Below are 22,856 nucleotides of genomic sequence, written 5' to 3'. Positions count from 1 at the left end.
AAAAACACTCGGCACAATAAGTATTGAAAAGTGGCCCATACATGTTAGTATACCGTAGTATATAAATATGTGCAGCTTTGCCCAGTGTATATGTAAATAAGGTTCTACAATGTACATTCTACAATCTACATGAATAGTTTAAGCGAGGGCCCGTTTGATTTGTTTTGCTCAAGGTTGACCTATGGTGGACTAGATTTGACAAACATTCTTTAGATATGCGTCAACATCCACCGTTGCTAGTTGCTAGGCAAACCTCTGGTGCTCTAGTGGGGTTAGTTAATAAAACTGATATACAAATTCGCTTTACTGAAAGAATATATTTTACCTAAGCTAAAGATAAAAACAAACGTAACAAAATACCAAAATCCTAATCATTTTTAGGAATTACATTAGATTTTCCCCAAACATAGATTTTTACTGTCTAAAAATCGAGTTTTTCAAGACAGGTGAACGAAAATTTCCATTTTAGAATTAATAAATTTTATTCCAAAAACATTAACTTTGTTCTAAAAACACTATTTTTAAGCAAAAACATTTTGTTCGAAAAATATCAATTTTGTTTAAAAAACATCATTTTTGTTCGGATAGAACAATATCTTTTTATTATACGATAACATTATATTTCGTTTGAAAACAAAAGTTTTCGTTCCCAAAAGAATATCTTTTGTTCCGAATATAGCCTACTATAGACATTTCTTTGATTAAAACATTGTTATAAAATCCTTATAATTTGCTTCAAAAACAGTTGATTCTTTCGAATGCAATTTGGAATGTCTAAAAATCGCGCCTTTTCCCAAAAAACATGTTTCGTTTTGGGATCATTAAACTTTGTTCCGACGACCAAAACTTTTTTTCGTTCTGATAACAATATATGTTGTACTAAAATTGATATAATTTTTTCCAAATGTAATATAGTAGAGTGGGGGACGTTGGGACACATTTTAACTCTATTTTCTTGTCCAATGTGGTAGTAAACAAGGAACTTCCAAAAATTATAAAACTATATGCTCAAGACTCCCTTATGCGCCGAAGGTGTCCCATCTTCCCCCATCCTACTATATATGTTTCCTCCATTACATTTATTATGAAAAACACTGTCCTAAATAACGCTTTACAAATTGTGTTACCGATTTACTCCGTCAACGCAATCCGTTTTGTTGGCTAACCATTTTCTTATTGACAATAAACATAAATATTAAGAGTATTCTTGTATTAAGTTGCATTGCTTAATCAGTACAGTTTTATTTTATGTACCTTATTCAAGGACTTCGTCTGGCATGATCTTTAGATTCTCGGGTAATTGATGCTTGAGAACCATCTATGCATATATGTTAAACAATTTTTTAAAAAAGGTTGAAGTGTGACGAAAATGAAAAATTAAAATATATAAATAATTTTTCCTTTAACAACATCTTATCTTTTGCTCTGTTAGCGGTATTCTGCAAATTACTGAGACCATAGTATATTGAAGTGTGGCGTAACTGTGCACTCATGCGAGAATAGTGGTCACGTGGTCTCGTTAGCTTACTATTACTTTAGTACTACGTTAAGACTGAAACGAAAACCGACTATCTATTCTTTAAATACATCCAAATAGGTTAGTTTTTTAATCTTCAAACCTTTTTTCGTTCTTTAAGAAAGTAACAAGCTTTGTAACAAGCAAGCTTTGGTCTATTTTCTCTTCCAATAAGTAGAATGATGAGAAGTCTTCGATCCATCTTTTGTTGCTGTTAATCAACTTGGAAATCTTATTAAACTACCACTCCATTTATACTGCTCTGTGTCTTATAGAATCTGTTAAGAAACCTATAGGCTTTATTACTTTGAAGTGGGGAGGGGCGCCTAAAGGAAGTTATGCTTTATTTTAATTAGATTGCTTCTTAAGCGCTTCTTTAACTACCCTTCAAGTCAATGCATCTAAATATCTGTAACATCAATGCAGCAGCAACATACAATTACTTGTGTTACTTATTTATTCGCTTCATATAAAATCAGGTACACACAGTAGCGTTAACACACAGTGCAACAATGGCGTCCGGTCATTACCATAAAGTCAAGCGAATGCTAAATCCTAGCGGTAACAGACCAGCCAACACGGGGCTAGCACCACGTCGCATGCCAAGATTGCGGCAAGAGACGTTGAATTTAATTAGGCGCGGGCAATCACCCACGGACTGAAACAAGGATTACTACGATTGTTACACTTGTAAGTTTGAGTATGCATTCTAATGAAGAAACGCCTAGGTTTCGGGTCTGAGATAAGGGCACATCCATATTAAATTACATTCGCGGGAGGAGTAGCTAACACATCCCCAATTAAATCCAATATCATTTAGTTACGATGCGAGTTTTCTAACGGTCTAACTATACACTATAGCAAAGGTATTTTTAGAGAAATCACGTGACTCGGTTTGCTAAAACTTTTAAAATAAAACGTAAAGACATCCCTTTTATTATTGAAAGAGCGCATCCGCAGCCATTAACGTCCCCCAAAAAAGTCGCTATACAAACACAAGGCATTAACTGTTTATCAGGAAATCAAATGAAATCGGCATATTCGCGAGATGATTAGCTGTACTGGCGGAAACTCAATCATTTATTTATCAGAAATATTAAGAAGTCATTTCAGTATTACGGGCTTGGTTTAATGGCTCTTACCTTGCACGTAATCTAGTATAGTGAACAACACTCTGATTTCAGGAAATACTCAAACATGGCTGTTCTATGCCAACTTTTAGCGATCCTCGTTTTGTGGCGATATCCTGTATCAACTATTTTTAATCTTCGCCACCAGAAGAGAAGAGAAAACCGGACCGTATTTAACAGCTCTTATTATTTTCTGCGCTGCGGCGCATGCGCCCTTTAGGGCCCGCCTAAATATATCTTAATATATAATATTATACGTATAGCTACGTGATAAATTGCTTAAACCATATAGATCTAATATCACTTTTGAAATAAATCACAAAACAGAAAGGAGAACTGCATATGTGGTTTTATTAGCGTGTGTTACGAAACAAGCAAGTTCGTTGACTAAAATATAGAATTCGTGGGTTTCGCACAGCTTATGTTTTTTCTATGGGTACTAAAATTAAAAAATATAGAATTAAGAAATATGACAGCAGCAGTAGGTGTCAAAGCTCTCCAATTTATTGCGAAAATGATTGACAGATTTTTTACACGTGGAGAAAATTTCTTCATATTCAAGTTCGCAACACCAAAGGTGAAAAGCAATTCCCTCACTTTAAACGTGTGTATTCGGCACATGCTTATTTATATACCCTGAAAATATTTGGCACTGGTCATGGAACGGTTGTTGTTGTCTCGTTTACTTGCGGTGTACTGACGATTCTTTGAAGGAACTTCGAAGGTAGTTCTAAATATTTGGCATAAAACATCAACAGTTGATAATTTTGTCTGCTTTTTTTAGTTTGTTAACTTTATTTCTTAAGTGTAAATTAAAACATGTACAGAGTGGGGTACGATGGGACATGTTTTTGATTTTTTTATAGTCCCATTTGAATAGTAAGCATATTTTATTTTCGCGATATAAATGGGAACATGTATATAGCGTGGGGTACGATGGGACGTGTTTTCGTTCTCTTTATAGTCTCATTTGGTGGAAACATAGAATATTCAAAGAATTATAACTATATTCTAACTATACTTTAAAATAGTGCTGTTAACGTTTAGAGAATATAGGATATATTATATGCTAACGGTATCCCACATTACCCCTTAGGATTATATAGTAGGGTGGGGAGATGGGACACCTTTTCATTCTATTTTAGTCTCATTTGGTAGTAAACAAAGATTTTTAAAACCGTATCCTTACGACTCTCATAGACTGTTGTTAATTGGTAAAAAACGATCAGGATATTTAAATATTTTGTGCTTAAATGTGTCCCATCTTACACCACAAGACTATATTACCAGCATGCGCGATGTAGGCAATTTAACAGTTTAAGGTTTGTAAGAAAAGCCCCACCCTAATTATAAATTGGTCAACTTTCAGTTCATGGTGGTACCCGACCGGTAACTAGTGCTCGACAACGTTAATTACTTGTTTCCCACAGCTAATTGCTTCTTCCTCGGCCCGTTAGTTGGGAGTGATTTAATGACACGGTAAAATTAACACTGGCGAGTCATTCGCGGCAAAACTTTCCGGACAAACCAGTTTGACCAAATTACACAAAATCTTTACCGATAAAACAGCTACTTTAATTACCGGTAACTCTCGTACAGAATTCGACCGACGAAAGCTCTCGCCATTCGTATTGATAGTAATCCGGGTCATAGCGACATTCAATCTTGATTGATACTCGATTGTCTTGGGTAGAGTATCCGGCCTTACAGAAGTAGAATACGTAGAACGACCATTGATCTTTGTATACAGTTCCAATGAAATTCCCGGCTCTGTAAACGTTTGCTTCTGAAGGTGGAGGGTTAATATCCCCGCATGGTGAACCTGGTTTGTAGTAAAGATCGTTTAACAGATTTTATAAGCACACTCCCGCGCGGATTAATTAGTGTAGTACTGTGGGGTAAGACGGTCGCCTTTATAATATCCAAAAATCCTGATCGTGTTTTAAACAATTGACAATGGTTGGTGGGAGTGGTGAGGGTATGGGTTTACATTTATTTAAATTTTCTTTGTTTACTACCAAATGTGACGAGAAAATAGAATGATAAGGTGTTCCATCTTCCCCCACCTAACTATTAAGTAACTCATGCGTATATACGTTTTCAGTTATCAACAAAATCTAACCCCATGCGTCATAAAGAAACGGATACTCGATTTGTGCCCGTAACCAATCAATATAACAGCTTAATTATTATAATGCAGATCAAAGTCGCTACATTACGCATAATTTTTAAACAAAATCATGAGGGTATATCGAGGTACCCATAAAGTACGGCTGTGTTTTTAAATGTCTTGGATATAAACCCCTATCCCATCGACGAAATAAGAATCAGAATGTGTTATAAAATACGGGAAGGACAGTAAACCAATACTTTGTTGAAAACGCGATATAAAGACACAGCTGTTTATTCATTAGAGCGACCACCGAGAGTTACCGTAATCATCACCTATTCTGGCAGCTGGAGATTACTATTCGGGTCACAAGGTGTAATTTACACGAATAGGTGACGAGATCCGCTAATTAAATTGGAAAAACTGACGTCGACTTAAAAACTCGTTTTCGAAAACCACCTGAAAGAAATTTCTCACCAAAGCTCGAACATTGCAAAGGCAAGTCGATTCTCCAGTAAAAGTTGCCTTGGACACCGACGTTCGACTTTGCCCACAGCCCTGCGACCTCTTCCGTTCCTGAACCCGGCAACTCACTTGAACAACTTAATACGCCCCCAGTCAGGACGAATTGGCCCGCCTAAACATTGAGAGTTCCGATAAAGAAGGGCTTAATTGGGCAGTAATAAGGTGGTGGCCTTGACTCACCCGCGCATAGTACTGTTCTGATTTTATCCACTGTAGGTGATCATACGCATACCTCACGTACGTTTTGTCGCCGTCCGTCGCAAGGGTAATTTGAAAACAATTAATCTAAAAGAAAAGAGCTTTAATTGAATGTGAATTTAACTTGCGCCTTTATCCTCGCGTGGCCGGAAAACAACAGTCGTTATAACACGGGTGTTCATACACTTCGCGCCAGCTTTCGAGTTGCCATGTATGTAACTTTGTGGTTGCTTAATTAGCGCCACAATATTGCAAAATGCACAAAACAACCTACCAATTCCCGAGATTGTGTTGTATTTGTACGGTACATAGGTATGAAGGTAACAACAAGTGCTCGCTGTGCTAAAAACTCGGAATTCCCGATGGCAACCCGAAAAGTTCTTTGAATTTCTATTTTTTCCTCTTCGCTTTGTGGCTCACGAAAGAAAAGTTTTCGAAAAGTCAAATCTAAAAATACAAAAGAAAATAGCTCGGAAATCACGCCTCGTCACTTCAAAAAGTAATTAACCAAATCTCTTACGTCATACCTCCGTATTCAGTAGCCAAAAGAAATGGTGCAAGTATGATGACGTCATTTTGGATTTGGTCCAAATGATGAGTAAGAACAGGTTGTCCAAAACTAATCGCACCGACTGTGTTTATCTACAAATACAAACAAACAAGCTAAAAAAACAATTAATGAAATTAATATACACTACATGACAAAAACTGTGGAAAGAAAACTCTATTTTTTTGTTTAGAATTTTTAGATGGTTATATTGATCAAGTTGAGAGAAATTATATATTTTATTTTCTTTAATATCCGTGCACCTATTTACAAATAACAAATGTATATTTCAATGTAACTCACGTATAGTTCATTGAACATCGCTCTTCCGTATACGTTAATTGAACTTGTTAAGTTAACCTTTACATATCCCCTGCTCCAATCTTCCAGGCTTAACCTGGAGTCGCCATACTTCGACCCGAAAGGCAGCAGTTTCTGACAAACCGATATCGCAATCAAGGCATGAAGTACAGTTACCATGTACAGTGACCGTGCTGTATCTGCGAAGTATCCTGCCATTTGCATCTCCCCTGATTGGCAAAAACAAGATGACCACTCACTTAATCACTGCCAGCCTCAAGTGCGAGACCCGCTTCAACCCAGCGCGACTTTTAGCTATATGACGGCGACTTCTCTTAAAATCTTTAATTCTAAGTCTGGACGCCCACGGAGCAACCATCACTTGAGGCGGATAAACCTTTTTGAAAAAAGCGTAACTTCTTTATTTAAAATTTTATCCCTGTGAAAGCGACTGATAATTGAATCTAAATGCAGACGATGCGAACTTAAATAAACCATATATATTGGAACTAATTTTAACAGTGCCGACATTACACCAAAAAAGTTTCAGCGTAAAACCATGTTTTTAAAACTGAAACGCGTACCATACATTAAAACAGTTTTTGTCATCTTTATTACGTCACCATAGTGCGAAATCTATAGGTACGAATGATTTAGGAAAGTTTAGATTAGAATTTGAAAGGGATTTTTAAAATGATTGCGTTACACTGAAGAGGTTATTACTGTCATTAGCCACTCACAAATTATATACTATAATAACAACATAATCTAAAGTCAAAACACGGATAAACAACACAACAAATATAAAAACATATAAACTAATTATGACCAAAAACAATACTCACTATAACACATATAAACAGACAACTTACTAATACGAATTTTACCGACAGTATATTTAGGCACAAGTAAACAAACGATAGGTTTTGATATGGCTGCAAAAATACTACGATCAAACGTACATGAATTAATTATTTGGTACAAGTGTCTCCGTAATAATTCTGTACAAGCAAATTAACAACTACAAACAGAAGTACAAACACGCGTATACAAAGCACCAACAAAAACAAACAGATACTAAAAGTTCATTCACTAAACTAGCTCTATAATATATAGAAAGACGAAGGACCAATAAAAATATATATAAGCAAATATTGCTAACATGAAGTGCTGTTACACTTATAATATCGTCCTTAAACGGACGTACAAATAAATTACGCTATGAAATACTTTCATAAGTCTTGCATCATTTGACGCAAGGATAACTTTCTACTGATAGTAAAAAGTAACTTTCTACTAATAGTAAAAAGTTTGCTGCTGAATGGGACCGTAATGTGAATTCACTGGAATGTCACTCTCGGCAATGCAGACCATTGTGTGGAACGCTGTATATAAAAAAAACAAATTTATTGGCAACTAATGCATAAATGAATATAAAGTCCGGTATTCTGATTAAAAATGTTGTTTAAAGTTCAAGCCAAAGTGTGAAACGCTGAATAATATTCAGGTAACGGAACCATATATGTTAGTCCGATTAAAATGTTTGAAATGTACCTCTCGTTTCACTTTGCTGCTCGCGTCTGATGCTGAAGTCACAATCTCTCGTGTGCCACCTAGGGGATGTAACACAATCGTCCACATTCCAATTCTCCTTTACAAAGTTGCACCTTTATTGAAAATTACATAATATCTTTGTCAAACAACGGTTAAGAAAGTATAAAAAAAGTAAACTGCCCTAAAAAAATAATAAGTCAGACGTGTTGCTTCAAATGGCGAGTTATAATTCGGAAAATTGCTTCCGCCGGTGTCGTAATATATTCGTTCCGATTGATATATTTGTACCGGGCGTTATTGCGCATGCGCCGAGACGCTACTGCGCATGCGCAACAACTCGAAACAAATACCATGACCACCCGGTCCAAATTTATTACGACCCTCCATTGAAAACGTTCCAGACAAGATGTTTACACGTTAAAACTTTAGTTTTTGATTTAAAGTCATCAGAACTGAGTTGGTATGTTATTTGTAGCCTAGAAAACGTTTATGCTAGTTCAATAAGCACATTTAACTTATAATTTACGGTGCTGATGAACCAAGGTGATTCTAGAATACAAAAATTATAGCGGCAACTTCCCATACCTTCTACGCGTGCTACTACCATAAAATTTGGGCACTATATTAACTAGACCCCAGCGGTACCGATTCTAAAACAAAATTTTTCTAATTAAAAAAAGATAATAATTAAAAAAATTAATATTGGTCATAATAAAACATATTTATGGATTTTTTACCGATCCAGCTTTGAATATGTTATAGAGCTACGTAACACCTAAAAATGAATCATAGCGACGCCAACAGTACAGATGGTAGAATATGTATTGTGATATTTTCCCCGGAACTTTTTTTAGTCGGTACGTATTTTATTAGCGCTCGTATTGTATTTGGTCCGAGCTACTGCGCATGCACAATAGCGCCCGGTACAAATATATTAATCGGAACGAATATATATCGACACCGGCTATTGAAGAAAGACATTGTTCTTCTAGTAGTTTGGTAAAGATTACATAGCAGATAGTATCAAACAAGTTTAAGTTAAATTTATTTTCCGAACCCATCGTCCAGCTATGTTGTAACATGTTTCAATCTAACTTACTTATAACACTTTACTCTATAAGCATGCCCTGTATAGTAGAAGCCGGCCCTTGCTAGATGACGTGGGTTGGCTGGAGAATCGGGTGGAAACCTCAAGAACGTGCTCATTCGGAAACTTTCATTTGACTTGTCCCCAACTATCTCTTCGTGAGCTGTACTGTCTTGTACGCTAAAATCAAACATTAAATTAAAATCAAGTACACACTTATGTAATAAGTTAACTTACGAATTCATCTTTTGTTTAACAATTTATCAGATGTTTGAGGTCAAATAACTAATGGGAACTCAACACAGAAAAAGCTCTACCTATAAAGCAAACCAGCAAAAATCTGAAAAGAACCGTTCACACTACCCGGTAAATAACCGTTCACACGACCAGGTAAAGTACCCCGTCAAGTTCCAGGTGGCAGGTGCAACGAAGAAAAAGTTAAACAAAGCATTGTTCGTCATGCCTGAAGTCGCGAGGTTTATTGGTAAGGTATATGCGTGACTTTGTATAAGCCAAAACTTGTTTTCAATTCGTTATGCGCCACTAATAACAGGAATATGAATTGAAAATAATATGATTTGTCTTAGATTTTGCCTATTCACACTTTAACTGCTAGACAATTTATTTTTATGTCGAACGTAAAGATGTAAAGTTATGATAATCATCATAATCAACCAATTATTTATCGAATAAATTGTTTTTCTACACGGAAATAAACCAAATAAATATCAACACGTGTCCTTAATACTGCAAATGTATATAAAACACGAAGTTACTGATTAACCAATGAAAGTGCGAGACAGTGATGGCGTCACGGGCTTTTATGCCCGCGGCGCTTTTCTTTGTAAACTATAAAAGCTGCAACAAACTTGTAAAATCTAATTCGACAGTTAAGCTATTGATGCAGTGAAAGGACAGTGTCGAAACTTACTTACGTGCGAGAAATAACGAATGTTTGCGTAAAGCTGAAAGATATGGCAACAATACATACATAGTACAGTTGATGTAATAAATAAAAGTTTCCTGAATCAAGAAAGTAAACATGCTTAACCAGCAAGGCACGTTGATTGATGCATTGATGACGTCATAGTGTGCCCGGAAAGACCGAGTGGCAATTTTCAGCACGTACCAGCAGACGCCGAGTTTATAAGGCGCAAAATGTACAGTGTATGCTTAAACAAAGTTACAGTCAGTACCTTGGTTATTAGTTATTTTAAAAATGGGTAAAGCTTTAAACCGAGGCGCTCAGAAACCGGTAAGCCAAGTTTCTGCTTGGCAGCAGAAGTTTCGTGATTCAGTTTTGTTAACAACGATCAGACTGTTTTGTAAATATAGTTGTTGGTGTTCTGCGGCAACAGCGTCGGATTTTAGTATGACCCATATATACAATACAGTATTTCATATCGTTATCGGAGTATTGTGTTACGTTAATTAACTATAACACATGTAATTTAATAAAAAGCAGTCAAAAAACGAGTTACTTTAAGAGGTACACATTAAATATATTCCCAAAACTAAATATAGAATTGTAGTTTTAAGGATTCTTTAAACAACTATGTATCTGTATTCGCTTTCCTTGATTATACTGAGCCTTTCAATGGGCGGGTTTTGCCAGATGGGCAAATCGAGTGTAACACAAGACGGTGATAGCAACTCGGGTAGTATTAGTATGGGACCACCTGATTTAAGTGACGAAGAATCTCAAGCAAATTATATGCCTGATATTCTTCGTTGTGAAGCTTGCACAGGGATTTCGGAAAGATTCGCCACCACACTACAGGTGACTGAAAAGATTGGTTTTAATCTCTTTGAAGTGACTAAAAAAACGTGTAAATATTAAACATAAAGTGTTGAGTTTTGGTAAAAAAGATCATAAACAAAATTCAGCATATCTTATATACTGAGACTCCAAAAACTAACGGGTTTATTCATATATAGTAAACCAAGTAAAGAATGGGGAAAGATGGGACACATTTGGCACATTTTATTGAAATATCTTGATCATGTTTTAAACATTTAACAACGGCCTATGGGAGTCGTGAGGATAGGATACGGTTTTATAATTTTTTGAATGTTCTTCGTATACTACCAAATGGGACAAGAAAATGGTATAAAAAGGTGTCCCATCTTCCCCACCGTACTATATCGCTATATCGTGGGGTGGGGTAATATGGGACATTTTAAAAGTGTTTTATACTGACACTATTTCATCATAAAATATATGTTACAGGATTTTTCGACAGTGTTCTAACGACTATATATATTATAAGAATCGTAATAACTAACACTTTCTCATCTTAACCCACGGTACTACATACAACATTACATGTCCTACTTTAAGTATATACAGTAGGGTATATAATTCTAAAATCCAACCTTCACGACACCCACAAACCGTTGTTAATTGTTTAAAACGCGATCCGGATATTTGAATATATTGTGCCAAAGGTGTCCCATCTTCCCCCACAGTTCTATAAATCGTGTACAGCACTGTAGTCTATCACTAAACTTCTGAACCAGTGTATTTATTAGCCGACAAACGTAGTGACTTGTCGTTACATCACAGAAAAATATCGACAAATCGAAAGCTGTCAAGTCTGGCAAGAAGGAACTGGGAGAGGAAAAATTGCTCGAAATATTTGAAGGAATTTGTTCCGATAAGGAATGGAACGGGTATGGGATCAAGGAGGTGAATGGAAAGAAGAGGATCGTTTATCCAGGCAGCGACGCGGAGGATGTACCAGGAATTATGCAAGGAGGGGGACCTTGGCCGAGAAGGTATAACGCTTGAAAGAGTTTGAGCTTTAGCCTTTGAGATATATGGTGTGACGGCAAAAAAAAATCCAAAAAATAATCACCCAGAAAGTAACACACACGGTAAATCGTACGCTGGTACGAGGTGTATGAACATCCGTGTTATAACGGCTGTCGTTTTTCGGCTACGCTAGGGTAAAGCTTACATTCGTCCATTCGTACTTATCCTGGCAGGGCGGAAAAACGATAGTCGTTATAACACGGATGTTCTGTTTCGTACACCGCGTGCCGGCTTATACGAGTTACCATGTATGGAACTTTGTGTTTTATTATTTTCTGTATGACCGAAAATTTAAACATTAGTGAACACTGGGTTTGAGCAATTGCCGCTAAGTGTTTTGCTCAAGGACAAATATGCCTATAATGGTAGCAGCGACGAGCCTTGAACCTGGGTGTTATTTAGTCTGCTTTTGTTTCAACAGACTTTCTGATATGTGCCACTCTTATCTGGGAGAATATGAGGAACATGAACTGTACACGACATACGTACAGAAGAAAACTAAAGGATTGAAAAAACTTTTATGTTCGAGCGTTTGCCGAAGCTCTTCAAAGTCATCGCATAAAAAGAAGAAACCAAGAAAAACGGAACTTTAATAAAATGCACCGAGTTTTAAATGTTAGACAAAAAACATAACATAGCAATCCACGTATCAGCAAACGATGTGTTGATATACACGGCATTTATATTTCTTCTGTTACGGTCTGATACGCCAACGATAATCGTGGTAAAGTTTTGACATAGACGAGCCTGGAAAATATGTTAACATTGCAATTAGTATATTCTGGGCAATAAAAACAGGATTACAGAAAATGCCATGAAAAGCATCACATGTGTTCGTTTCACATTGTAATCGTTTTTCAAACATTTACCGAAAGCAAACATTACGTAACTGCAAATATTGCTATCTTATATACAATTAACAGTCTATGCGAGACTATATAGTTATAATAATACACAAACACAAACCATACCAACTGTTGAGTTATATTGTTGAATAAAGGGGTATCTTAGGGTGGGGTAAGATTGGACCTGTTTTTATTATTTTTTTCGTCCAAACAGGTAATTGGTGGTAAACAAAGAATATTTACAGAATTATAAACAGTACAGTAGCCCCGAGACACTAAAAGACGGCTGTTAAAGGTTTATAACACGATCAGGAATTATACATTTTAAGTGCTAACGGTATCCCATCTTACCGGACAACGGACAAGTATTATAAAACTGTACTCAAACAGATTTTTACCTGAAAATTAAGAGCAGTGCTCCGCCAATAAATGCTCCGATTACGAATATTGCTCCTCGGAAACTGGCAACCGTTGCCGAATAAATCCCGTTAAAAATAAACGAAGCAATCAACAGCGAAATATTTTGAGCTGCCGCTATTGTGGCAAACACAGCTCCTTGTTCGTCATGCGTCACCATTCGTGACATCATACTACGTAAAACAGTGGCGGGAATCGTGTAAAAACAACCGAGAGCCAGACCTGTTAATTGTTTGATGTATTTTTAAGTATATAGTAGGGTGGGGAAAGATGGGGCATCTTTAGCATATAATATTATGGGGATACGGTTAAATAATTCATTGAATTTTCTTTCTTTACTGCCAAACGGGACGAGAACATAGAATAAAAAGGTGACCCATCTCCCCCCACCCTACTACACTTTTTTATTTGACCGTATATAGGCGATAATTTGGACAACCCAAAATATTTACGTTGGAAAAATGATTGTACAGTATCTTTCTCAAAGATACACACACATTATGGTACATTGTATCTAGAAAACTGATATTTTATGCATTACCTAAAAACAACGACCATGTATACTGAGAAACTGCGAAGGTTACCAAATTACATATGGATGACGTCATCCCCATGAAAAAAATCCACCAATCAGAAAGTCGAGCGTACAGAAGTTTAAACGCTACTAAACCAAAGATTGAAGTTGAAGAATGAATCATTTGACCGTATCTGGGTCGAAATATAAGTACAGATGTTAGGCTAAATTTTAGAAGTATAGTATGGGATGCCTATTGTGGCTGTATTCTATACTGTGTTTTTAGGCGGTACAAAGCATATAACAATGCATATGTGTGTATGCATATGTGCATTTGATTTTAAATATGCATGTGTTTGCTTTTAATTTTATAGCAAAGGCACAGATGCCTCCAACGTTGTAATAGAGCAGGGTGGGGTAACACGGGACAGATTTATATTTTCGTTCCCACCCCATTTGGTAGTAAACTAAGAATACATACAGAAATACATAAACGTAAACCTGCTACCATAAACAGCGATGTCAAAACACAATTAGGAAATATAGGATTTAGGTTTTAATAATATTTCATCTTACCCTGCAGTACTAACGTTTCAAAGTGACGCACTAGCAATTTGCAAACTTTCCCTCACAAATGACCTAGCTTGCTAAGTTTTAACCAAACTGAACACCTTACCCAATCAAGTTAGGCGACCAACAAAACGGCTCGCTGAGTTCGTATACTATACTGACGTCATCCAAACCAATATAAAGCACCATGTGCAAGAATAAACAGCCGAGAAGTGAGAGTAGAAAGTAGCACCTCTGCTTCTCCAGTGTAAGCATGCCCCATATGTTTAGGAATGGTCGCCAAGTGAACAATTCTCTAAAATTATGAAAAATTTTAAACTCTTTCAAGGTAAAATGCAATGGGTAAGATAGGACACATTTTCAGGAAAGATGAGACACCTTTTTAATTCTTTTCCCTATAGTAATAAACAAAGAACATTCAATGAAATATAAAACCGTCTTTTTACAACGCCCACGGACCGTTTTTAATTATTTAAAACACAAACGATATTTGCATATTATGTGCCAAAGGTGTCTGGTCTTCCCCCACCTTACTATGTAGCTAGTTCTGTATAAATCACCTGAAATCATGGCGTACATTTGTTGATCTTTCAATTGATCTGGATTCGGGCAGGAAAAATATAATGTACAAAAAAATGACAATTGAAAGTGCCAAGAGAAGCCACAAAGGTTCCTCAAATCCCTGAAAATTTAGTATGCGCATTAAACCAACAAATATGGTGCAATTTGTGCAACCAAAGACTTAAATTTTAAATCAAATAGTTTTAGCGTCGCTTTTTTGTTTGAAACCTGTCATAGGATGTAAAACCTTGATCGATTTGCGATGTGTAACCAACAACATATTGCATACAAGATACACTTTTAAAAGTTGACCCGAAATCTATATGTCCGAATTTCACACACCACAACAATTTAATAGTTTCTATTATAAATCAAAACTACCTGTGAACCAATCCAAATGCCTTCCGTAATTCCAGCTAACAAGCCAGCTAACCCCAGCATTGCTTCACCCACTGCAATTCTCAACGTCCGTTGTTCTGTTTTGCTAAGGTCGGATAAATACGCAAAACACACGGCGACCATTGCTGGAAAGTCGCCAGTCAACCCGCAAACCAGTCTCGCAGCAAGTAACCAGGCGATTGGTAGTTTCAAATTAACGACAATAATGTAAATTACGATCAGAAATATAAAACCACCATATATAAGAATCAATGGCATCGTCCGACCAACGACGTCTCCCCATGAACTCATAACAGCAGATGTGAAAAGGCTTGGAATTGTACCTGTTAAAAAATATATTTAAATTAAGAAAGATAGCCTACCGTACATATCTAATCAAATAATAACTTTAATTGGCTCTTCGATTAAGGTAGCGAAGATTTAGAAAAATTTTAAACGAAAAGACCGGATATATCGACAAAACAACAGTTGTTAAAACACACTTACATTTAAAAACATATTTACATTTAGTTGGAAAAAAATAAGAGAGGTCGCTACACCTAGCTAAATTAAAAGTTGTACATATTGGCTATAATACACATGATAAACTATTTCATTACCAACCTGCAACATTAAGGTAAAGAATCCATAAACTTGTTTCTGAAGATACTTTTTCTTCAAGTTTAACAACAGGATCTGATTCATTGAATTTATTACAAGTTTTATCATGGTCACCAAACAAACCATTGCTTTCTGCTACTTGCTGGTATATAAACTGCTGGGATATTGTTGAATAAAAATTGATAATGAACATGCCACTAAACAGCAGAGGTTCAACTGAAATTTCTTTCACAAAATTCCTCATTGTTATCTCATTTTCAACCTAAATGCCTATCAACGTCTGAAACAAAAAACAAACACTCAAAGTTTTTTTACTCAATGTACAAATGACAGGATACGAACTATGAAGTGCTGTAATGCATTATAACTCTGTTAATGATTAAATGTAGTTGCACTGTGTAAACAATATTTGCAGTAAAAGATAGTTAAATTATGGTCGACTAAATACTGAAACAGCTTTGACAGGGCTAAATTTCGAAGACCAAAACTTAAATTAGTTTAGAAAATGTTCTTTATATAATAGCTACTGGCTATAGAAAATGAGAAATTAAAATATAGTTTTATATCCTGCAACTAAATTTGAAATGTTTAGTTTTGGGGGTTGGGGTAGGTTTTAGCTGAAATTCAGACCTGGTTTTACAAATCAGAAAAACCCTATTACGAAATGCTTAAAACAAATTTTCTAGTTTCAATATTTACAATAAATAGTTTAATGTTGATTATTTGAATTTTTAACATCTTAATATCTTTTAGCATCTTATGGCAATATGTTTTATAAAACCTAAAAACACCAAAGTATCTTAAAACAGATAAAACTTAAGAAATATTTTAAAAGACAAGAAAAAAAAATTGAAATTAACATGCATAGTTAAAAAAAGGTCCCATAAAAAAATTATATCGAGGTATCATGAATGCCATGGCTGTAGAAGTAAATTTGTGTTGTGAATAGTGCAAAGTATTAGTTGTGAATATGGAACGCATTAGTTGTGAATATGTATGTATTTAAACTAAAGTAAATAATCTTTCAACGGCTCATCTGGTATAAAAATTTGTAGTTTGTTTCTTATGTTAAATAAACTTTAAGTGGCTCATCTGGTTAAAAAAAACAAAGTGTATTTCTGGCGTTTCGTCGGAATTACACTACGATTTTTTATACCAGATAAGCCACTTAAAGATTATTTACATTGTGCTTGGTAGCAGAACACAGAAAACAAAGTATTTAAAGTTAACAATTTTCTTCAACTTGTGAATATTCTGGTATCTTCAACTGCAATCGATCTTTTGTGTATTTGTAGACAAAACTGTTAAAATAAAATTGTTGTTTCAGTTGATTAAAATTTAATTATCTAAAGTTAAAGAAAATTGTATCTTATTAAGACCAATACCATAGATATAGAAAGTCATACAGTTTTGTGGCACAGTGGTAAGAGTGGCACAGGATACAGTTTGAGACTTGCCACTTACACCATTGTTAATATGTCGCAGGGCAGGACAACTGTCACTGCCCAGTCACCCGACAGGCAGAGATAAATAATTTTTCTTTGATTATTCATAACCAAACTAAAATATTAATCTAAAAAAGTTCTCCTGGCAAGTTTTTTTTTCGTTTTTTTATACAACATTCTTGAATAAAATGTAAAAACTTTGCAACACAAAACAAATTTTTTAGAAGAGCAAATTTAGAAAAAAAACATTTCTGGAAGAAACAGTTTATATAAGCAGGGACTGATTCTTAGTAAATAACTAAATATATACATTATGTTAAATTTAGTTTTGATATAGTAGGGTGGGGGAAGATGGGACACCTTTTCATTCTATTTTCTCGTCACATTTGGTAGTAAACAAAGAACATTTAAAGAATTTTAAAACTGTATCCCTACGACTTTCATATAGACCATTTTTCAAAACACGACCAAGATATTTAGAAATTATGTGTTAAAGGTGTCCCATCTTCCATCACCCTATTATACAATAAATTAATCCTATACCTTATCAAAACATTTATCACAAGCAAAACTATAAATTGTTAAGAATAAGTGTCCCCTTATATATTCTGTTGCTTATATAAAAAGTTTCTAAACATTTTATCACAAGCAAAACAATCAGTCATAAGTTTTTTGCACCTGAATATGATAAGAATAAAGACTGATATTCCAACTGCCACAAGAAACACAGTACCAGGGAAAAATGCGACTGTCTCTTTGTAAATTGTGTTGTACATAACTGAAGCGCTGAATTGGGAAATAGTTTGTGCACAAGCAACTAATGCAAATATTGAACCTTGCTCTTCAGGGTTGACTAACCGAGACAACATACTGCGTATTGCCGTTACAGGCATTGTGCAAAGTATACCAATTGAACAAGCTGTTAGAAAAAGAAATACAAGAGTTTTACACTAACTGGAATAAGGGCAAAACATATTAAAGATAAAAAATTGAATGAAAATATTTTGTTTTGCATTTCACTCCCAATTAACACAAATTTATGTACGTAACTTCTTATTTTATCCTTCCATGGCTGTAAAACGACAGTCGTTAAACACGGGTGTTTTGTTTCATACACCTCTTCCCTGCTCATGAGTTACCTAGTATATATATTATATGTTACTTTGTGGGGATTATTTTTTGGTGGATTTTTTTTATATGTGTGGCTGATAATTTGGACAACCCCTTAGATTATAGTGACCATTAGGTTAGAGCAATTGCCGTTAAGTATCTTGCCCAAGTGCACATACTCCCACAATGATAGCATTAACAAGCCTCGAACCCAGTACCTCTGGGTGGGAGGCAGGCGCGCTAACCAACTGTGCTACGGCGGTGGACAATGAAAATGTAATACTTATACATTTTATATTTTACTCAGTGTAGGTATGCAGGCATCTGTATAAAATTTTTAATGTAAAAATAAATTTAAAAATATCCAGTAGCTGTACGCCACTAATTAGTCTCTGTATTTTACCTAGATAGATATTCCATGATTGCTTAGCAAATGCCAGGATAAGAAATGAAGTTGTCATTGACACAACACCTATGAACACAAACCACCAATCACTACATCGATTATTCAGGAGTTTAAACGCAACGAGAGCGACTATGAAAGATCCGGCAGTGATCATGGAACCATACCTAGAATATTTCATATTTTATAATAATATGGGGGTTGTCTAGATTGTCACTCATACTATATAAAAAAAACTAATTATACACCCACGAATTAAAAAAACTTGGTAACTTGCAAGCTGGCACGAGGTGTATTAAACAGAACAACCGTATTATAACGATTGTCGTTTCCCAGCCATGCGAAGATAAAGCAAGTTACATTCATTCATAGTAGTTTGGAGTAGGATGGGATACATTAACACAAAATATTCTAAATTTCCTGATTGTGTTTCAAAAAATTAACAACGGCCTTTTAGAGTTGTTAGACTTAAGACTATGGTTATAAAATTCTTTAAATGTTCTAACGAAACCAGAAAATATGTCTCATCTTACCCCAACCTACTGTATTCTATAATATATATATATATACACAATTATAAACAGGCAACTAAAAAGGGCTAGTGCTGTAGCACATGTGAGAGCACTTCCCACTGTTAAGCGCAAATATATGAATATATATTGACCAATCAAACAATGACTGGTACAACTACCATTCATAAAAAGATTTTTTAGCTTACCCGATCTGGTCCGAAGTCCAACAAAATGGTGGGCTAAGCTCATACACCACTATGACATCACTATACCCATTATACAACACTAACACAAGAAAGAAACAGGACAAGACAGATAGAAGTTGCTTTCCTCGTTTTGCCTCGAGCGTTAACATTCTCCATAAACCAACAAATGGATTACAAGTAAAAAGTTTTCTGGAAACATAAAACATTTTTTTAGGAAAAAGTATGTTTAGATTAGGGTATTAATAAAAGACTAATGTCTACCATACAGTTTCTTATTTCATAAAAATGAACTCATATGAATTTGGGCCAATATTACTCAACTTTTAATGAGATATACTTATGTCATGGCATGCTTTAAAAATACTTAACCCCACAGCCACAGCTCATGCTTAATTAATTAAATATTAAAGATATAGTGAGGTGGGGGAAGACAGGACTTATCACATATTATCCAAATATCCTGATTGTGTTTTAAACAATCAACAACGGTTTATGGGATTTGTAAAGATATGGTTTTAAAATTCTTTAAATGTTTTTTGTTTACTACCAAATGGGATGAGAAAACAGAATAAAAGATGTCCCATCTTTCACAAACTACTGTATGTTTTATTATGGTGTCGTATTATATAAACAACCCTGTGAAAAGAAGTCTCTTCATACCCTCCAAAACAACTCGACCGACCAAACTAGATTTTAATTTAAGGATAATTTCAATAATGAGACATTAAAAGCAATTTTTATTTTAACCTCATTTAAAAAAAAATTATTTTATTTTGAACACCTCATTTTTTTAGGTTACATTATGTAAGTTTTACACAACCATACTATATATTACTATTACTAATATAAAGCATGGAGTAATATACTTTAAATCTTGGAAAAATGAAACATCATCTCTTTGTATTGATTCCGGTAGTAAAAAAAGTGTGTAAACGAATCCAAATATGGTAAGAGCGAATGGCAACCACAATGGCAACTCAAGCCCCTGGAAAATAAAACAAGTAATAATAATTCTACAGGTTAAAATGTACTATACTAAATATTTAAAATATATACTAAATATATATATATATTAAAGCAACCGAAGTGTTCAGTAACAGTTCTATTTTACTCAAGAGTCCGAAAAATCATACAAAATAAAACTAGTTTCACACTACAAACAAATATAGGTGTATTAGTATAAAATCCATTGAACATATATAGATAGATTAAGATATATATTATATTAGTATCAAACAACGGTTCTTGAACTTGATTAAACCCATGTTGAGGTGTGTTGGACAGAGAGATATTACTAGCTTAACACAATTCAGACTTAGACAAAATATTAAATAATTTCAATAGAAAGTTATCACGCTGCAATAAACTTGGGTGCTCAATAAATACTGTCAACGTGGCAAGTATCAACAAACTGTTAAGTGGTAGTTAGAAATTTGCTGAGCCATACTAAAAGATAACAAGACTAGTCAGCATAGTTTTCTCTTTAATAATTTTTTCGTTCGTTGTGAATTTGCTATTTGGTAAGCTACGAATCTCGTTAAAGCTCGGCGAACACAAGTTTTTACACTTTCAACACATCCCTAGTAGCAATTAACAACCAAAAGAATTCAAATTGTTGTATATTTTATATATACCTTTTCTTACCTGTTGTTTTACCCAAGCACCAGTTACATAGCTCCCAACCACACCCCCAATGCCAATAGAAGCTTCAGCTACTGCGAATCTTATTGTACGGCTCTGTGTTGAAGAGATATCGGCAACATACGCAAAACATGAAGCGAGTAAGGCAGTAAAGTCCCCACTTAAGCCACAAACCAATCTCCCAATGAGAAGAACATACAGTGGAAGTCGAAAGTGGAATACAGATATATAGATAGAGATCATCACAACTGCACCAAGGTAGACAGATATCATGGGCTTCCTTCTACCAACTGTGTCACCCCATGAGCCAATCAATGTAGCAGAAATTACTGATGGAACAACCCCTGCAAAATTAATTATTAAATATATATTATTTACTTCATTAGGTTAATGTTGCTGATAAAACTGAAGTCAAGCGCATAGAGATGGTTAGAGCAGTTGTTCTTAACCTCCATATCTCTTTCCTGCTGGTCCGCCAAACATATTACAATTTACTTTGCTTTGCAGATACTCCAATTGAACCACATAATAAAATTAGGCTAAATTATCAAAAAAATAGCAGCAAAGTTTTCACCATTTTTAAGTAAATAAATACCTTACTGTAAAAAAACAAAAATATACAGCAGATACAAAGTCGAGAGATTTTTTGAGAGCTAAGTTTGTCATTTAAAACTAAAACAACATATTTACTTATTTAATATTAGATGCCCCAAACAGATTCTTTATTCTATGATTTTCTTACCGGCAACATTTAAGTACAAAACCCATAGACTTGTTTCTGCTGAAACTTTTTTCTCCAATTGTGCACGAGGGTCAGTAGAGTTCAATGAGCATTGATTGTATTTTCCTGTTGCGTTAATAAGTCCGTAATCAAACGAGAATCGTTTGTAAATATATTGCTGAGAAATCATGGTATACATGGTAATAAACATCATTGAAGAAAATAATAAAGGTTCTACGGTAACACGTGGCAAGCCATTACCACACTGCATGTTGGGGTTTGGAAAAGGAACACCTGAAAAGTATATGAATATAATAAAAGTACTGTGGGGTAGGATGGAACACCTTTGGCACATATAATATCCAAATATTTCGATAAACTTTTAACCAATTAACAACAGTCTATGGCAGTCAGAAATATACAGTTTTATAATTCTTTAAATGTTCGTTGTTTATTACCAAATAGGACGGGAGAATTGTACAAAAAGGTGTACCGTCTTCCCCCACCTTACTATATTGGTTTTGATAGTATATATAATATATATATATATATGCAATTTTAACATTGGTATAAAATAAATACAAACATTTAAAGCCTGTTGGTACAATCTATAGTATCTATTCTGTAACTTATGCGTGGGAACTTTTACCCAAACTGTTAGCTGAACAAAAAAACGAGAATCAGTTCAACAAGCCACATTTCGCTTTGTTTAGCTGCAACTGGAACCAGCAGAATCAACGTGCACGTAGTAAGGAGAAACGCATGGAATCACTGATGCGGAAATTATAAAACATTACTCATAAAAATGTATTAAACAATTAACGAAATATTGGTTCTATGTTTTATGTATTTGAAACCTATACATTCCGACTATTGTTTCTATTTCGTTAGGTAGATTTTTTAAAGTGAATGTAATAAATAAATGTAACTTACTTTATCCTCGCGTGGCTGGAAAACGACAGTCGTTATCACACGGGTTTAACAGCACCTCGTGCCAACTTACGAGTTACCATGTATGTTACTTTGTGGGATAAGTGAGTTTAAAACTAAAACTTTTGGAAAGGCGCGTAAAAGTTAAACGCCAAACCTCTAAACAGTGCCGTATACAGACTCTGAGTAAGACTATACAA

General features: G+C 34.9%; 5 protein-coding genes across 7 annotated transcripts; 1 reads left to right on the top strand and 4 right to left on the bottom strand.

Moving 5' to 3' along the window:
• Window positions 1-1,195: 1,195 nt before the first annotated feature.
• Window positions 1,196-6,780, bottom strand: LOC149737817 (alpha-tectorin-like). 2 transcript variants are annotated; one of them, XM_089875270.1, is made up of 8 exons: window positions 6,330-6,780; window positions 6,007-6,121; window positions 5,754-5,926; window positions 5,462-5,566; window positions 5,234-5,393; window positions 4,229-4,468; window positions 1,620-3,376; window positions 1,196-1,318 (listed from the first exon to the last, which is right to left on the bottom strand). In XM_089875270.1, exons 1-7 carry the CDS (start codon window positions 6,549-6,551, stop codon window positions 3,303-3,305), a joined length of 1,089 nt encoding a protein of 362 aa, XP_089731396.1. In that variant the 5' UTR covers window positions 6,552-6,780; the 3' UTR covers window positions 1,196-1,318; window positions 1,620-3,302. The 2 variants fall into 2 exon arrangements, with proteins under 2 accessions (XP_089731396.1, XP_089731398.1); XM_089875272.1 differs by having other exon boundaries at window positions 4,244-4,468.
• A 142-nt stretch (window positions 6,781-6,922) lies between these two features.
• Window positions 6,923-9,625, bottom strand: LOC149737816 (inhibitor of apoptosis protein-like). 2 transcript variants are annotated; one of them, XM_089875277.1, is made up of 4 exons: window positions 9,205-9,625; window positions 8,980-9,147; window positions 7,881-7,993; window positions 6,923-7,711 (listed from the first exon to the last, which is right to left on the bottom strand). In XM_089875277.1, exons 1-4 carry the CDS (start codon window positions 9,210-9,212, stop codon window positions 7,623-7,625), a joined length of 378 nt encoding a protein of 125 aa, XP_089731403.1. In that variant the 5' UTR covers window positions 9,213-9,625; the 3' UTR covers window positions 6,923-7,622. The 2 variants fall into 2 exon arrangements, with proteins under 2 accessions (XP_089731403.1, XP_089731402.1); XM_089875276.1 differs by having other exon boundaries at window positions 8,980-9,625.
• An 841-nt stretch (window positions 9,626-10,466) lies between these two features.
• Window positions 10,467-12,752, top strand: LOC149737815 (marginal zone B- and B1-cell-specific protein-like). Its single transcript, XM_089875275.1, has 3 exons — window positions 10,467-10,747; window positions 11,534-11,745; window positions 12,204-12,752. The coding sequence occupies exons 1-3, from the start codon at window positions 10,523-10,525 to the stop codon at window positions 12,373-12,375; spliced, it is 609 nt and encodes a 202-aa protein (XP_089731401.1). The 5' UTR covers window positions 10,467-10,522; the 3' UTR covers window positions 12,376-12,752.
• Window positions 12,356-15,932, bottom strand: LOC149737814 (proton-coupled folate transporter-like). The gene is made up of 7 exons (XM_089875269.1): window positions 15,692-15,932; window positions 15,071-15,411; window positions 14,689-14,810; window positions 14,235-14,423; window positions 13,586-13,752; window positions 13,026-13,266; window positions 12,356-12,529 (listed from the first exon to the last, which is right to left on the bottom strand). The coding sequence occupies exons 1-7, from the start codon at window positions 15,930-15,932 to the stop codon at window positions 12,463-12,465; spliced, it is 1,368 nt and encodes a 455-aa protein (XP_089731395.1). The 3' UTR covers window positions 12,356-12,462.
• A 35-nt stretch (window positions 15,933-15,967) lies between these two features.
• LOC149737813 (proton-coupled folate transporter-like) lies at window positions 15,968-22,787 on the bottom strand. Its single transcript, XM_089875268.1, has 8 exons — window positions 22,660-22,787; window positions 21,748-22,020; window positions 21,009-21,349; window positions 20,231-20,349; window positions 19,365-19,553; window positions 18,647-18,813; window positions 17,812-18,052; window positions 15,968-16,989 (listed from the first exon to the last, which is right to left on the bottom strand). Exons 2-8 carry the CDS (start codon window positions 21,995-21,997, stop codon window positions 16,914-16,916), a joined length of 1,383 nt encoding a protein of 460 aa, XP_089731394.1. The 5' UTR covers window positions 21,998-22,020; window positions 22,660-22,787; the 3' UTR covers window positions 15,968-16,913.
• Window positions 22,788-22,856: the final 69 nt, after the last annotated feature.

The sequence above is a fragment of the Ciona robusta genome, chromosome 3 (assembly GCF_009617815.1).
Source record: "Ciona robusta chromosome 3, ASM961781v2".
Lineage (NCBI taxonomy): Eukaryota > Metazoa > Chordata > Ascidiacea > Phlebobranchia > Cionidae > Ciona > Ciona robusta.
Note: the sequence above shows the minus strand (reverse complement) of the source record. Positions and strands in the feature narration are given on the sequence as shown.